Source organism: Arachis hypogaea, chromosome 20 (genome assembly GCF_003086295.3).
Source record: "Arachis hypogaea cultivar Tifrunner chromosome 20, arahy.Tifrunner.gnm2.J5K5, whole genome shotgun sequence".
In the NCBI taxonomy this organism is placed as follows: Eukaryota; Viridiplantae; Streptophyta; class Magnoliopsida; order Fabales; family Fabaceae; genus Arachis; species Arachis hypogaea.
The window spans coordinates 136773559-136791261 of record NC_092055.1 but is presented as its reverse complement, the minus strand read 5'-3'; the positions used below and the strand labels follow the sequence as shown (position 1 = coordinate 136791261).

The 17703-nt window shown below is 35.2% G+C and overlaps 2 protein-coding genes across 3 annotated transcripts; both read right to left on the bottom strand.

Annotated features, from left to right (window-relative positions):
- Positions 1-2557: 2557 nt before the first annotated feature.
- Positions 2558-8637, bottom strand: LOC112783936 (uncharacterized). Its single transcript, XM_025827023.3, has 11 exons — positions 8225-8637; positions 7599-7822; positions 7404-7492; positions 7207-7318; positions 6939-7099; positions 5262-6775; positions 5110-5182; positions 4012-4097; positions 3599-3704; positions 3408-3515; positions 2558-2946 (listed from the first exon to the last, which is right to left on the bottom strand). Exons 1-11 carry the CDS (start codon positions 8405-8407, stop codon positions 2822-2824), a joined length of 2781 nt encoding a protein of 926 aa, XP_025682808.1. The 5' UTR covers positions 8408-8637; the 3' UTR covers positions 2558-2821.
- Positions 8638-10228: 1591 nt separating this feature from the next.
- On the bottom strand, positions 10229-13201 carry LOC112783158 (protein SPIRAL1-like 1). 2 transcript variants are annotated; one of them, XM_025825955.2, is made up of 3 exons: positions 12906-13201; positions 11569-11900; positions 10229-10588 (listed from the first exon to the last, which is right to left on the bottom strand). In XM_025825955.2, the coding sequence occupies exons 2-3, from the start codon at positions 11866-11868 to the stop codon at positions 10499-10501; spliced, it is 390 nt and encodes a 129-aa protein (XP_025681740.1). In that variant the 5' UTR covers positions 11869-11900; positions 12906-13201; the 3' UTR covers positions 10229-10498. The 2 variants fall into 2 exon arrangements, with proteins under 2 accessions (XP_025681740.1, XP_072086849.1); XM_072230748.1 differs by having other exon boundaries at positions 11569-12069; positions 12906-13018.
- Between the last annotated feature and the right edge of the window lie 4502 nt (positions 13202-17703).

The window sequence follows — 17703 nt, the reverse complement described above, 5'->3', positions numbered from 1 at the left end:
CGATTTGAAGATTGAAGAGGCACGTATAGCAAAAAAATCTTGGATAACATCCATATATTTTTTATATGGACGTGGAGCATTATTAAAAATTTTTTAATTTATAATGTTAACCTATACGTTTAGAGTACATGATAGATGATCTTAACAAGTGTATTAAAATTTGCGCAACATAAATTCTCTCAAATTTTAGTTACAGCTAGAAAAATAGGACTAAAATTTTGAAATTGACATTTCCTTCATTCTATTGATTGGCATGCCATACCCATACACCACATTTAGCTTAGTGCATTGTAACATTTTCCAAATGAAGTTTATTGATGATAACACAAGTAACAACAGCGACAACCGTCCATTTTAAAAATAAAGAAGTTTTTGCAAAAATAAATGGCCACAAATTAAATCAAGACAGCTAGACCTTATCCACTTTTTTCTTAGATAAAATTGAGTCCTCACCTACCTATTTCCCTCAACTTAAGCAGCCCCGCTTTCTGCAAACCACCTAAATTATTTCATTTAAATATTTTATTTAAATGATCAAAACAAAAAATATCAAGATTTTTTTAGTTTGTGAAAATCCTTTTCATCAATAAGCACTTTTTAATCGTTCATTTTTTTAAAATTTTATTTCCTTATTAATAGTTTTCTAATTAATAAATTGATATAACTATTTTATTTTTCTTAATCATACCACTTATTAATTCATATTAAATAATTAAATATTAAAATAATCAACCTACTATAACAAAATAATCAACCTACTATAATATAATCAAACATATTTTTATATAATAATTAGTTGATAACTAATTTTCTGTGTATACTGTATACTAAACAATGGAGTGTTTGAGTAGTGTACATCAAATCTTAAGCTGAAATATCGCAACTGTCGTGATATGTATCAAATAAAAAATAAGGATAAACAAATTTTTTTATGAACTAAGTCTAGTTAAATTAAATAATATAATTTAGAATAATATTAATTATAACGAATTTTTATTATATTATATTAATTTAATTAAATTTAGTTAATAAAAAATTTAGATGTATAGTATTATTTAAAAAATAAATAAATAATTAAATAGTTTTAGTTTTTATTTTTTTAAAAAAAAAAAAACAAGGTAGTTATTTGACATATATCTCTAAAGTCAATGTTTGTTCTTCCCTTAAACTTTCCACTCTACCACCCACAGTGGTGGTTGCAAAAAGATTCCTCTCTTATTTTACTCCAACAAGACTCGTTCAAATTCACAAGATAGTATCAATAATTCACAATCCCCTTTGTCCTTCTCCTCCATCAAATAAAGCTGCCGACAAAGTTGTTAATCATCACCATCCTCAATAAGAAAAAATGAAGAATAAGGGTTTCTCTCTGGCACTGGTCTTCATGATCATCTTCCTTTGCAGTTCTTCTTCTTATGGAAACTACTGTGAAGGTGGTGATGATTGCCTTATTGGAGCCGATTTGGAGTCAGAATTCTCGATGAGTTCTCATGCTGCAAGAATGCTCTACGATGTGAGTCAGTCAACGACCGGAAAAACCAGCAACAGAAACGGTCCTTCTGTTGATTGTCCTCGGAAACAAGGTTACCGTACCTGCTTGCCTTCCAGAAATGGTCGTGGATCTAACCAAAATTGTGGTGACTACACAAGGGTTTGTTAATTTATTTAATTAGCAAGGTGTAATTTATGATTTGTGATGATGATCAAGATCAATTAAAGTTAAATTTCGTTTCTTGATGTGAAGGTGTATGCGTATGTTTGGATTTTGTAATAATAATGTGATGAAGTATGTGAAGAAGTATTTATGATTTGATTTGATACTTCGTTTTGCTGCATAGTCAGTCGGTGTAATTATTGTTGAGGAATAAATTCCATGTGAGATGGAAAAGTTTATAGTAGATGGTGGGACGACAAATTCATTCCTGCTTTGTACCTGGGGGAACACAACATTCCTGATAAGTACTAATCCCAGTATTACTCAAGTATTTGCAATTCTGTTTTCATTCAATTCAAATTACTGCTTTTCCTAGAATTTTAGGGCATGTTGGTGAATTTGGTTTAAGAATTTAGAGGGTATATTTTTCTTTTTTATCCTCTAACTCCATTGATTAAGGACTAATTTCTTGCCGATCTAAACTCCATTTAAGAGTCTATTATTGACCAATAAATATTGCTCGACCGGACCGACCATATTTAACCCATATAATTTTGACAAATTGCAGTAGCCTACTCCGTTTTTTAGTAGGTGACCACAAGACAAGGCAGATAAACTGCTTTGGCACTATAAACAAATAGAGATGTATTTTCTTAATTTTTTTTAATTAAATGTGTAAACTATAAAGTGTAATCTCTAATTTTTTTTAATTTTTTTTATTTCTCGTATTTCTTCTTAGTTCCATTTATAGAATATATGGTGAGAGAAAAATTAAAAGGATCGAACTCCGAAAAAAATACCCAAGTTTGTCTCTGTCAATTTTCACCAAAGATCACCTAACTTCTAACAAAAAAAATAAATGATAAAACGATATAATCCTTAACTTTATAAGACGTATCGATCTCTTCTAATCCAAAGCAACATATTTTTGTTTAATAAAAGAAAACACAGGACTATCGTGCAATTAACAAGTTAAGATCCATTTATACATGTCCGTTTTCCCAATGAGAGTGTTTCAACAAAGGGGAGGAGTAACTTGAGAAGGGGGAAGTTCTTTCTTGTAATAGTAGCAAGGCGAATTAGAGAGCATACATTCTCCCCTCTTTGTTACAAGAGCAAAGTAAAATTAGGACGTTCAAAAACATAAATCGACTAAACTCATTACTTTCAATATAGAGAAGCCAGCTCCAAAAGATCTTTGTGTTCATCGGATACATAAGATTTCACCTTCATAGTGGGTTTCCCATCACTTCCTGGTGAAATGCACTTAATCCCAATGACAGTGGCCAAACCTGCACAGATAAATTTTTGTCAACCCAACGAACAATGCCAAGGACAAGTAAAAAACATCTAAGGACAGTGACTTTCACAACTTCACCTCACACTCAAAGCTAATTGATACAGCCAATAATAAATTCTCAGCTTTTTTCCTATAATGCAGAATCTTTGACCCATTTGCTTGTAAAATACTTAGTTACATACTAAAATGTTACACTAATTGGCAACAGACTATTATACGGTGATTTCATAACAATTTTTGGAAGCGAGCAAACAACCCAGTGCAGTGGTTACATTTGTAACTGTAAAATATTTTACACTGGAAATGTTTTAGATTAGATTGTGGACTTGACAACAAATAGTAAGGGAAGAAATCAAGTATAGCAACATTTCCACCATCAATAAATAAAGGATGAAGCTAAATTCCAGCTTCACCGAGTGTGTTCCCATGATAAAGCATTACGATTATACTCACTATTATGTACGCGACCATACACCATTCTTTCCCCTTTCCAATATTCCAGAGGCCTTGTCCTGATCCTGGTGCTTCTCCTTAGTCCAGCCTCCCATGATGTACCGGCAGCTGGGAAGATAAAGCGTAAGTTAAGGACTATAACAGAAATATTATAGAAAATAAATCGATGAGATCAACGAGCAGTAGAAAACCTGCAAGGGACTGCCTCCGAGAAAGACTTCTATCTATATGTTGTTTTCTCGAACACCTATCTCTCCTTTGTCTATTATCAGGCAAAGAATTACCATCTGTCTTTTCCTGTAACCAGGGACAGAGATTCAGCTCCAAAACCATAACTTTTGTAATTATTATATTTAAATGCACCCTGTCTATTAATAGTCTTAAATGTATAGTACAATTTGGCTTTTCCTTTAAGATAGGGAAGAGTGTAGGGAAATGAAATTTCTGTAAATAAAGCCCAATACATCATTAGTTCAAGACAAGAAACTGTTTGAATAGAGGCTACTATCTACCTTGCTAATACATGATATAACGAATAATTGAAATGAGATTCAAATACAAAGACTGAAAGGGGAACAAAAAGGAAAGCAGCAAAGTTGTTAACCTGTAAACATTGTTCTGAACCATCATCTGATCTTCTGGAATCTTTATCACAATCATTGGCTTGAAACCCAGTAGTGTCTGACTGATCTGCTAATCCATACAAACAACTGACTTAGAACTATCAACAGTAAAGCTAAAGGTAATACACAAAAGATGTCCTCCCTTGATTTCAGATCAAAATAATTTATCAGGGAAGTATCTGAATTGTCATAATGTGTAAACAACAAAATTAATCAAAACTTATCCCGCTAAGACCAACGACATTGATAAAATTAATGGCAGCATTCAGCTCTATCGAAAAGCGAAAACTGGCAGTTTTCAACAAATCCACACACACACACTCTCTACAATAGGTAAATTAAGTCTATGAATCCTTAGAAGAAAAGATTAAAAAACCATAGGTTAAATGGTGATGAAGTATGACAATTGTTTTGCAGAAAACAAGGGATCAATAAAGTTGTTTATGCATTTAAGATAAAACTGGCTTAGTGTACCAAACTGCTAAAAAAAGGTGCATTTCATTTCAAGTGAATTGATTAAATGACTATGGCAAAGAGATCTCATGGGAAGAAAATAACAATAAAAAATATTTTTTTGAGTAATAGGAAAAGTAGATCTCTAAAGAATTTTGCGAATTTATAGGCCCTTAAATAAAAATAAAATACCAAGTAAATCTCTCAAAATTTTGTAATGGAATTATAGGTCTTGAGAAAAAAAAAAGTACCAAATAAATCCCTGGAGAAAGGAGAATTGAAACACGAGATTTATAAGTCCCTAGAAAATTGAAATATTAGACACAATTCATCCTTCTAACCCATAAGTCCACCCTTGCAAATTTTCAGGATTTACTTGGTAGCTTTTTTTTCTCTCAGGGACTTATAAGTTGATCGTAATGTTTCTTTAAAAATCTACTTGATACTTTTTTTCCCTAGGGACTCAAGCCCATCACAAAAAATTTCAAGAACATACTTGTCTTATTACTCTATTTTTCTTAATTAAAATAACAAAATGGAAACATTATAGAGATGGCTTGGGGTCAGCCATGAATTAACCAGCCATTGTGCATGTATATCAGAACCAGATGAAAAAATGTGCATACCTGGAGGATTCACCAGGTTAATATTAGAATCATCTGATGGCACAGCAGCTGCATGTGCCTGCATATTCTCTGCCTGTATCAAAACATAGATTGATTCAGAGCTACAAAATTTGCCACAATTCAGGATGAAAAAGCTTGAAATATAAACATACGTCATCCTCGATTTCACAGGGTCCACTTGTTTCAATATTTGGCATCCCTACTCTGTCATTCATACCACTGTCTCCAATACCCACATCCATGTCAACATGAGGACCATTTGACTCAGCATTAGCATCAAACTCAGGCTGCCTTGGGTTATCCTCCAGAGACTTTTGGGGTGTACTAGCACAATCTCTAATGGCGTCTTCAACTGAATGCATCTCACTGTCTCCAATATCCACGTCCATGCCAAAATGAGGTCCTTTTGACTCAATATTAGCATCAGGCTGAGGTTGCCTTGAATTATCCTCCACGGACTTTTGGGGTGTAATAGCACAATCTCCTATGGTCTCTTCCACTGAATGTGTCTCAATTGTTGCAATTATTTCTTCAAGTAAGGGTTTATTCAGTTTAGTGGGTACCATCCCAGAACGATCTTCCTTGGATTCTCCAGAAGAACTGGAGCCATTCCTGACTGTGTCACCTGCTGAATTTGCCTTACTAATAGCAACACCATCATCAATTATGTTTGCAGAGTGTACTAGCACATTCATACCACTGTCTCCAATATCCACATCCATGTCAACATGAGGACCATTTGACACAATATTAGCATCAAACTCAGGCTGCTTTGGATTATCCTCCAGAGACTTTTTGGGTGTACTAGCACAATCTCTAATGGTGTCTTCAACTGAATGCATCTCACTGTCTCCAATATCCACGTCCATGCCAAAATGAGGTCCTTTTGACTCAATATTAGCATCAGGCTGAGGTTGCCTTGAATTATCCTCCACGGACTTTTGGGGTGTAATAGCACAATCTCTGATGGTCTCTTCCACTGAATGTGTCTCATTTGTTGCAATTATTTCTTCAAATAAGGATTTTTTCAGTTTAGTGGGTACCATCCCAGAACGATCTTCCTTGGATTCTCCAGAAGAACTGGAGCCATTCCTGACCGTGTCACCTGCTGAATTTGCTTTACTGATGGCAACACCATCATCAATTATGTTTGCAGAGTGTACATTTGACGGCTTCCCAGAAGCAATAAGATTGGGCTCCTGGTGTATCAGAGGGACTGGAGAATTTGTTCTGTTGGATAAAGGATCACTTCTATCAGCTGCAAATGGATCCACTGATGGCTCTGCGCGTGAAATGTGCTGCTGCAACAAAGGTAATAGAGCAAATGGACTTCTTGGCGGGGTAGGTGAACCTGATTGCTGCAAGAGGCATCCTATGTCCTGTCTAATAGGCGTCCTATTATTAAATCCTGTCAATAAATTATCGAGGTTGGACAAAGGTTTCCTCTTCCTTGGCTTTGATGAGTTCCCATGCAATGATTTCATATCAAGAATTTGGCTATTATTTGGGAACTCAGGAACAACTAATTTCTCTAAAGCAATTGGTTTGATCTGTAAAGTCTCCTGTAAGAGAGTCATTGCTCCATCCCCTTCTAGATCTTCAGAATTGCATTGAAGCAATCTATCCAGTACGTCATTGGTCTTGTTCTCTTCAATAGCAGGTGAATCTGCAGCAAAATACATCATATCAATATCTGAAGTCTAGAAAACCAGAGAAATGTAAAGCAACTAATGCTAGGAGGGAAGGCCAAAACTCATTGACGAATAACATATACCCAAGAGAGATTAAAAAAAAATCAACCTGTGCTCCGTAGAGTGTCATTCACTTACCAATTACTTCATTTTCCAGCGGAGTAATACAAGCTCCACCTTCGTCTGCGCTCTCACCAACAGAGTCAAGACAAACAGATTCACTTGCCTCTTGAGAGGGTGGACCATAATTGTTATTGTCAAAAGTTTCTTTTGGATACCGATGCTTGTATTTGACCCGCCTGAGCCATATGATATTATGACGAATATTAACAAACTAAAAATAAAAGGATGACAAACATCATAAACAAGGCAATGAGAGTTGATTATTTAACAATTAGCATCGTACCTCTCATTATTCCCTGAAAGTCCTGGTCGACGTTGTCGCGGCTTAGTGCTAGTATCAGACGGATTTGACTCAAGTGACACACCCGTCAGCTTTTGTATCTCTCTTTTTGCATCTATCCATCAAATGCAGACCGAACAAGAGAAAACGTTAGAAACAACATCCAATGTGTACACAGGAAAAGAAATATGGTGACTTACTTTCTAGCCGTTCATGGGCCAAGAAGAATTCCACTGGATCTTTCAGTTTATCAAGGTCTTGCCTTGGTATCAAACTCTCAACAGATTGACTGTCAAAACAATAAGAGAGAAACAAATTCAAAAAAAAAAAATTTCAGCATGACAAAATGGGGGAAGGGATGGGATTGGGGGTGAGCCTGGAGAAGGTAGTTTTACATTTTAGTTGGCTTTAAAGAGAAACGAGCACGCTTCAGGCCTAAAGCAGGTCTCCGTTTTCGAGGAAACTCCAAAACCTCTTCAGCAACAACATCATTTTCTTCATGACATGCTGGATTATCATTTTCTTCATGACATGCTGGACCACTCGAGATTTCAGAGTCAAACAGTCCAGGATTTTCACATATCACAGCCTTCAACTCGTCAGCAGGAATCTGCAGTATCTGTGAGAGGCATGGATGGCAATTAAAATTATGGTTGTCACATCCATTACAACCACTCTAATTCTTCTGCTTTTTTCATTTCTTATAAAAACTCAAGTCAAACAATGAACTCAAATTTTGAAACCCATGCATCACACCATCTATTCATACATAAAAAAGTAGCAAAGTAACTTACTCCCGTCGAATTTCACCCAAAAGAAAGGAACAAAAATTGCCCACACACAATGCACTTTGGTGATTTACTCAAAACCCTAAAATGCCACTCTTAGCTGGAACAGAAGATCAGACACAGACACAATAATTGGAAAATTGACAACACCTAGTGAATAAATTCCGACCTGCGGAAAAAAATTAAAAATAAAAAGTGAAAATGAGCTGAAAGGAGTTGAAGTGGAATTGTACCGTGGATCGGAGATGGTTATGGATGGAGTCCAGATCGTAGTTGGGATCGTAGGGCTTCGAAGAGGAAGAAGTAGTGACAGCAGAAGAAGAAGATGATACTATTTGGGGAAAGAGGGAGAGACCCCAATAGTTGGCGAGAGGATCCATCACTTCACACACAGAACTTTCTTTCTCCATTTTCATTCATTCTTTCACTTCAAGATTTTCGGTGAGTCTGAAAAGGTTTTGGGGCTTTTGTTGTGGATTTGCGATGGCTGTGGCCGCAGTAACGGTGGCTGTGGTGGTGGTTGTGTGGAAGGGTGATGAAGATGATGAAATTGGAAGGATGATGATGAGTGTGCTTTTTGAATGAATGAATTTCCCGGTTCAATTCCGATACGGAAAACAGACACCAAATGCAGAAACAAACAAAATTCAAAATCATCTTATTCTTCAAATTTTAACGACGTCGTTTCGTAGTACATTGATAAAAGCTGTTAATTCACTTTTTTTTCTCTAAATTAAATTGGTGTAATTATTATAAGTATTTAGTTTTAAAAAAATACTATGTGTACACTAAAATTAATGACTATGTATTTGTATATAAAAATATATATTATTAATTTATTTTTAATATATATTTTATATTTTTATATATATTTTACAAAAATATTATTGGTACACTAAAATCAGTCACTGTATATTTGTATACAAATATATGTGTTGTTTAACTCGTTTTCAATATATATTTTATATTTTAATATATATTTTATACTAATGACTTATTTTAGTATATACATAATTGTATATTTTATTCTAATGACGAATTTTAATAATTAATTTTAATGTACAACTAATATGATAGTTAATTTTGGTATTCACAAATATCTAATTGTATATTGTCCCAAATATCTAATTATATACACAAATATGTTAGTAGTTAATTTTAATGTACACTTAGTATGATTGTTAATTTAGATATATACCTAATACTAGTAATAAATACCTAGTAATAAATATATAAATTTGCTTGGAGTGTCAAAATTAAACTCCAAATTTAAACAGAAAATATTTTTTTAATAAAAATATAAGTATTTATCCTGAAGACTAAGCTCTTACTTATAATTAATTGTGTATTAATCTACCTTTAAAATTAATATAAATTGAACTCAAATAAGAACTTCTTCAAAGTAAAATACATAAAAGACCCTGAATCTTAATGGCAATAGTAATTCTGGGAGTCAATCATCGGTAGAATATTCAGACACTATGGTGAGGCTAGTCAATAATTCAATATCACATGGATTAACCAAAAATGGTATAAGTGTAAAAGAACAAATTACAACCTTTTGCTCTCATTAGTACACAACACACATGGAATGGAATTTAATTATTTTCGGAGGAGTATGAGGCTGAGGGAGTGAAAGAGAAAGATGAAAATGTGGACCATTGTGATTTTTTTAATCTACTTTTTTTTTTCTTTACCAATTTCGAGTTGCTTTGTGTTTGTTCGAGTGCAGTGCTACCATAGATGAGAAAAAAGTTGTGGGTTGGTGTCTCTGTAATTGGTAGGAAGGGAACAATGATTGGGTTAAAAAAAGAAAAGACAAAAATTTAAGAAAACTTTTTTAGTTTTAAATAAAAGAAAATATGATTCAAACCATAATTATTTTTCTCAGACTAAATTCAGGAGTCCAATTATCAAACCCATTCTAAGTCTAAAGCAGGCAGAGAACAACTAATTATAATCCTTAATCCTTGTGAACAAGAGATATCCAACCCTCCTCGATAACGGTTATTCAATTTATTTACCATTATCACATAGGAAAAAGTTGACACAATTTAAAACCAAGAAGGAGGGGGACCTAATCTTAACCCAAGAAAATTATATTTCCCCTCATTGCTGCTTTGCATAGCAATTTCACTATATCAGCAAGACACAAGGGTTGATTGCAATAATTGCCATGAAACTTTAAAATTGCCATGAAACTTTAAGATAGCCAAATAAAGATGAAGTTATAGAAGTAGGACAACAATTAGGGGATACTATTTGCTCATAGGCAGAGTATTTTACATTAAATGACACACACATAATTGCACATCACAATAAACCTATGAATCACCATAGTTCGGGCCATTGGCCACTCCAACATTTTCAAGGAAATGGGTTTATTGTTGCACAAGAAACAACTCCATGAGTCTAAACATAGGGAAATACTATCTATTTCACAAAAGGGTAAGTCACATATGAAGGACTTTAACTCTTGAATGAAAAGCATTCTTCACAGTGATGAATTACTTGTTCTCAGGAGGAGGACCACCAAAGAGGTAATTCAAGGAAGACCCTCCACCTGGAGCCGCATGAACCTTGGTAGATGGTCGATCCTGCAACCAAAGGAATCCATGATTAACAATAGATGATAACTCAGCATATCGAACAAAGCTTATAACCAAGGAAGACAATGTTCACTGGTATGGAAATTATCAATCTTCACTCCTAAAGATAATAAAATGAGATGTAATATTACTCATTTTGGCCAAATTCACTGAGCTGACCTCCACCATTAGGTGGAATGTGAAACTTATATCGGTGTATGAGATAACCTATCTCATATATAACTTATTGCATAAAAATGAAGAAAGAATTGGGGACATGACAAGGCAGGAAGAATTGCTGTATGGTGCAAAAGTTACTACTAATATGTCAGTAATAGTGAAAACTATAATTGCAAATGCACCTTCAAACACATTGGCTGAGATCTTGAAACACATTAAGTGATAAAGTGTGTTTGAAGTCAGCAGACAGCATCATACACAAATAATTCAGTGAAATACCATAAAATTTTATGGAAATGATATAATATCAAGAAAAGCACCATATGAAATTGCTAGTACAAAGATATATCACTATCAGAAAACTTCTTTATCATGTGCCACAAAGTGTAAGATACAACTCAAGCTCATGTACTGAGAAAGAAAGTTAAAACAATGCCTTATCTTATGAGGTGGGGTCGACTATGAGAAAGAAAGTTAAAAATAAAATAAAGGAAACACAATACATATAAAGCTAAAGATGGTCAAGGATAGAGAGCAAGAAATGCCAATCCTTAATATGGATAATTCAGAATTGCATGATCAGATATCTGTCAATCGAAATCCCATAATTAGGATTAACGAAACAGCATAATTTTAAGAAAATTCTACAGCAGTTGGAAGTGAAACACCCCCCTCTTGGCCTTTGAAATACTAGAAAAGGCTAAAGGATATAGCAACAATATTGAGAGCATAAACAACAAGGAGCGCAAGTATGCAGTACAAATCAAATGACCACATCGACAACAAGAGATGTTAACATGGGTTAATACCGTGAGGAAGTTGCCACAGTTTTGTCCATCAGCACGATGGTAATTGTTTTTGAGATTCCCAGGAATTCCAGCTGGAATTTGCTTATCAATCGGTGATGTAACAGTAGCATTTTCGGTATGACCACCATCTGCAGGCTGACGTTCACGGCTTGCAGCTGGTGCAGCTGGTGCAGCTGGGGCATTGTTTACAGCCGGGGCATTGGCTGCAGCTGGAGCTGGGGCATTGTTGGCAGGTTCATTAGTGCCAAAGAGATAGCCCAAAGAACTCTGACCTCCACCGGCACTGACACCACGACCCATTATCTGTCAGTTTAGAACTTGTGCGGCTAAACCTACATTGCAGCATTGCATGTAGCTTTAGTGGAATGACAAGAAGATAACTTCAAAGCAAATTGGATAACAGAAACCAACAATAATAAACAACGGATTTGATAATCAAACCATTAGAATGTGTACGCAGTCCAATAAATAAGTTGATTACCTCTTAGTGCGTGCAGATAACTGTTTTAACATAAGAAAAATATGAAAAACATCAATCGTATATAGCTAACACCGACAATGGAATCTTTTGCGGGCCAGCAAATTCTTATTCATATTTATAGAGGCCACCATAAAAGTTTAAAAGCTTTTCACTCTCGTTAACTAGAACATAACCAACAGAAGTTCCTCTTCAATTATCATTTCTTATGCATGAATCTTATGAGCAATTTCTGGAAATATACTTTAATTATGTAAAGAAATCTATCAAAAATTCATCTCTTTTGCTACTATCTTTAGACACTGTTCACAATACAGATCTAAAGAAAACGAAACAATTTCAGAGCCTGTAAACCACATCACACTCAAAGTACTTGCAATCAATGATAAAAGGTATCAAATGGAATTAAAAAAAATCTAAAAGCAAGTGACCCCATGAACAAATCAAAGCTAAATAAACCAGTAGCCAGTAATTTTTTATATTTCCTTTTGTGAATCAGAAACCAAAAACACAGAAAATAGCAAGCCACGAGAGTAACTTTGCAATGTGATTTCAATAATAGTTAATCTAAATCTCCAACCCCACATTCACACAATTAACACCGATTGGCCATAACAAAAGCAAAAATTATAAGCAATGCCTTTTAATTATAAAAAAAATACTGATCAAGTAGAATTTTACAACATGTAATCAAGAAAAAAATAATAATCATGAACAATGTGAAACTTCACATCAAACTCAAAAACAACACATAAGATTCCATATTCGATTTGGAAACTCAGAAAGGGGAATTAAGCTCGTTCACTGTGCGGATCGAAATGGAGAAACAGAAACAAGTGAGATCAGAGATTTTGCTTACCTTTCTTTTTCCCGAGATCGCTTCACCGGAAGATGGTAACAGAGTCGGTGAGGTAGTAAGAACTAAGAAGAGAGGCACACACTGTGACTTGAAGATAAAATGAATATGGAAATGGAATATTTAAAATGGAGCCTTTTTTTTTTTTTAAACCTCCGAAAAATAATATAGTAAATATTAAGTTATTTCTTATTGTTATTTTGTTAACGTCTCAATTTATTTATGGATTCTAAATGGAGGAAAAAGGCCAAAAAAGGTCAGTGAAGGGAGCTGGCCAATGGGTCCCACATTGTGTATATGGATTCATTGGCCCATGCCGGCCAGTTACTAAATAATTGCGCTCACGTGCATATGCATCGCTTGTTGTTAACGCATTTTACATTTTTTTTTATTTAATATTCAAAGTGGTCTCTCAACTTGCAGTCGAACTTTAAAATCGTCTCTAAACTGATAGTGACCTCAATATTATCTCTGAATTTAACAAAAGTGATTTATAGTTGTCTCTAAAATATTTTTCAACGAAAAGATGATTTGAATTGACGGAAATCACGCTGAACTTCTAAAACGACGTCGTTTTTTATTTGGCATCCAAATAGGATAGAAACGTCGTCGTTTAGTATATATAGAGGGGATTTAACATGCTGAATAACTATTCTTCTCTCAATCCAACGCAATCTCTTTTTTTTTTCCTTATTTTCTTGAATGCACCACTTTGAGAGGAATTTTCTCTAGCGTTCTCTCTCAAAAAAAACAACCACATTGTAATTGTCTCATCTCTATTGCATACATAGTGGTCTAACGAAAAGCATTTTGGTTGTTAGAAGTAACTAAAATAAAAAGGAGAAACAAAATAGCCGCCGTCTACTTCTCTGTTTTTCTTGATCATGACTTTTTTCTATATTGTTAAGTCGATATTCATTCGTTCATCCCTTTTATAATGTTGTGTTTTTTCTAAAAATTTTTGTTAAGATTTTATTTGTATGTTGTTGTTTCATTTTTATTGTTTATTTTTGTCCGTATGATAGTAGTTATGGTTAGAATGTGCTGAAAATAGAAGTATGTATGTAGTTTATGTACGTAGTTTATGTGTTTTCATGGTGGGTTAAGGTTTGGATTTATTGTGCCTTCCTGGTTGACGATAATTTTAATGATCATTTGTTGTTTGCAGATGACTCTCATTACTATTGGTGTCACCATGGAGATCCTTTTGTGACGAGTGAAAACGGTATCGTCTCATACATCAAGAACCATATTTCAGAGATTCCGAAACTTGACCTAGATCGGTTAGATATATTTTTCATCAGGGAGTACTACAAAGAGTTTGGATATGATAAGGTGGAACACTATTAGTGGTTGGTTCCAAAGAGGCCCTTAGAGACTAGTCTAAGGGAACTAAATTCTGATGCTGAGCTCTTGGAAATGTACTTCTATGCTGAAAGAAACCACGGAAAGGTGCATGTGTACTAGGAGGATGGAATATCTGTTCCAACGTATTTGGACGAACTACCATCCAAAAAAAGTAAGGAGGTGGTGGTTGAAGTCTCTACCCAACCAGTTTTACTGAGAACAGGACCAAGCTCCAGGGCCATTCCTCCTAACCCAGTTCCAAACTCATGTATCAATCAACCTAAAACTACTGAAATTTTAAAACCTACCCAGCAGCCAACCTCTACCATTATGAACCCAATTTCTATGGCTGATACTCTTGCTCCACCCAACCAAGTTATGAACCATATTCATGTACCACCTCCAACCACCAATTCAACCCTAATTTCTAAATATACTCCAATATTAGTGCCTAATTCAATTATTGTTCTCTTTTTTTGTTGCTTTATATATTTTTTCCATCTAATTAAATATTGTCCTACAGGTTACAACAGCTGTTGTGCAACCCCAGGCAAGACCAGCAAAGCTCCCACAAAAAAGAAGATAACCTCATCCTTCAACTGTTTCACCATCACCAACTGTACAAGCTTCAATCCTCTACCAGCTAGGGCTGGCAATGGGTAGGGTATGGTAGGGTTTGGAGCCTACCCTAACCCTACCCGCAGGTTGAAAATTTTATTAAAACTCTACCATATCCTATCCACGGATTGAGAATCTCTCAACCCTAACCCTACCCGCACCCTAAAATTCTAAACCCTACCCTACCCGCAGAAATATCAAATTTTTTCAAAGTAAATATAAAATTCAATCATTTCGAATTTTATACATATTAATAACATAAAAAATAAAAAAATAATGCTCTAAATTACTAAATTAACTAACTAGTTTTAGTGGTTGTTTACTTATTGTAAGTCATTGCATAAGGGAGGTTGTGGGTTCAACTCTCACTTCTTTCACTATATACCTAATTTTTATAAAATATGTTTTATATATGAGGTACGAGTAGGGTAGGGTAGGGTACACCCTAAACTCGTACCCTACCCTACCCGCAGGCATACTCGGACTGTACCCTACCCTACCCGAACGGGTTGGACCGGGTTGGGTACCCGCGGGTAGGGTATGTTGGGAATAAGACACCATTCCCCCTTGAGAAAACACCTTTGACAGAGAAATAAAATAGACACAATCACAACACAAGAATTTAACGTGGAAACTCCAATTACCGGAGAAAAACCACGGCCGTTGTCAAATGACAACAAGAGAATATCACTATGTGAAAATTGTTACAACACATAGACTTCTTTCTCTCTAACACCGGCACCCCAGTACACCCACACTCTCTCAAAGCAAATATCTAACTACGCCTCACAACACTCTCTAATCAAAGAGTACAGAGGAAAAGAAAAATCAGATACAAGCTTAAAGTGTTTCTGACTGGTGTAAAAACAAATGGAGAACTTAGCCTCATATTTATAGCCTAGGCCACCCACTCCATTTTCTATCCTAAGCAATGTGGGACTAATTCAACCAAATCCTAACAATCTCCACCTTGATTGAAATAGTCACACATCTTCAGCTTCCATTGTCAACACTGACAATTCTTTGCTGCCATTGTCTATACCGACAATCATAGTTCAGAGAACTATCATACTCCACCATGAAAGTATACTCACTTGGAATTAGACCACTCCAAGCATTTCCCCTTGGTAGAGATCGAAACCTTGCTGAAAATTCATGGTGCAACTTCCAACTTGGCTTTTCCTGGAAGTTCTTCAGCCATCGACCTAACTCCGCCACACACCTTGCATCTCAACGCCAACCAATGCCCGTGTGCAATTGTGGACCTGATTGCCACAACTTATCCTTATCCATGGCAGTGCGGTAATACCATGAGGATACTTCTTGTCTTCTAGAGAACATCATCTTCCATACCAGAGATCTTCTCCTTCAATGCCTTGTGCAAACCTGATTGTATCAACACATCCTTGACTTGTATTTGTCACAAGCCAAAATTGATTCTTCCATCAAATTTCTCTATTTCAAGCTTCACAGCACTTGAATATCCTGACATTGTTGCAACCGTATACTGGAATAGTATAACTCAACTGTAGACCGTGCACTAGGAAGGGTCCCCAGGAAAAAGAGGTGGGTCACAATGGACACACTTAAATACCAGGTCTTTTCTTAGTCAGAACCTTTCCAAACTGCACTCTCACAGTGTCATACTGCCTTCCAGCAACAACAACAGCAACCAAAGATCAACCTCAAGCCACAGGACAAAATTCTTTTCTGATGTGGAAGGTCAGACTAGGCTGCAACCACAGAGCATACTAAGAATAAATCACACCGAACCGAAGCTCTGATACCACTTGTTGGGAATAAGACACCATTCTCCCTTGAGAAAACACCTTTGACAGAGAAATAAAATAGACACAATCACAACACAAGAATTTAACGTGGAAACTCCAATTACCGGAGAAAAAACCACGGCCGTTGTCAAATGACAACCAGAGAATATCACTATGTGAAAATTGTTACAACACATAGACTTCTTTCTCTCTAACACCGGCACCCCAGTACACCCACACTCTCTCAAAGCAAATATCTAACTACACCTCACAACACTCTCTAATCAAAGAGTACAGAGGAAAAGAAAAATCAGATACAAGCTTAAAGTGTTTCTGACTGGTGCAAAAATAAATGGAGAACTTAGCCTCATATTTATAGCCTAGGCCACCCACTCCATTTGCTATCCTAAACAATGTGGGACTAATTCAACCAAATCCTAACAGGGTATGAATTGCCAGCCCTACTACCAGCCACTAGTGCTCCTCCACGCTCCTCCACCACTCACTATTCCAGTTTCAAATACTCCACCACCAACAACTACTCGTATTGATCTAATGGTTGGTGCATCTGCAGCTATAGCTTCAAGGTTGCGTAACGTTCTGCGATTTGTACCAACCCTGGAGTTCAAACTACCAAGAAAATTCAATAATTGAACATTTAGATTTTTTCATTGAGATATTTTGGTTTTAAACATTGAACTTTATAATTTCTGAGTTCCATGTATCAGGATGTATGTGTTTTGGTTTGAGTTAAATACTTTATGTTGTTTTTTGATATTGTCTAGTTTGACACAGATAAATTTAAAAACAATTAACGTATGCTAAATGTTATAATTGAATGTTTAAAATTTTATTATTGTTCCTTACTTTCATATTCCTTCATTTCTAAATTACAATTAGCAACAACAATGACAAAATAAAATATTGTGTTATCATTTCTATTCATTTGTTCATAGGGTACAATAATCACAACCATCACATTTCTGTTTTTCTATTACACAATATCCAAATGGCCTTTACTACTTTCATGCTACACAAACAACAATCACAATTACTAACATAACAAT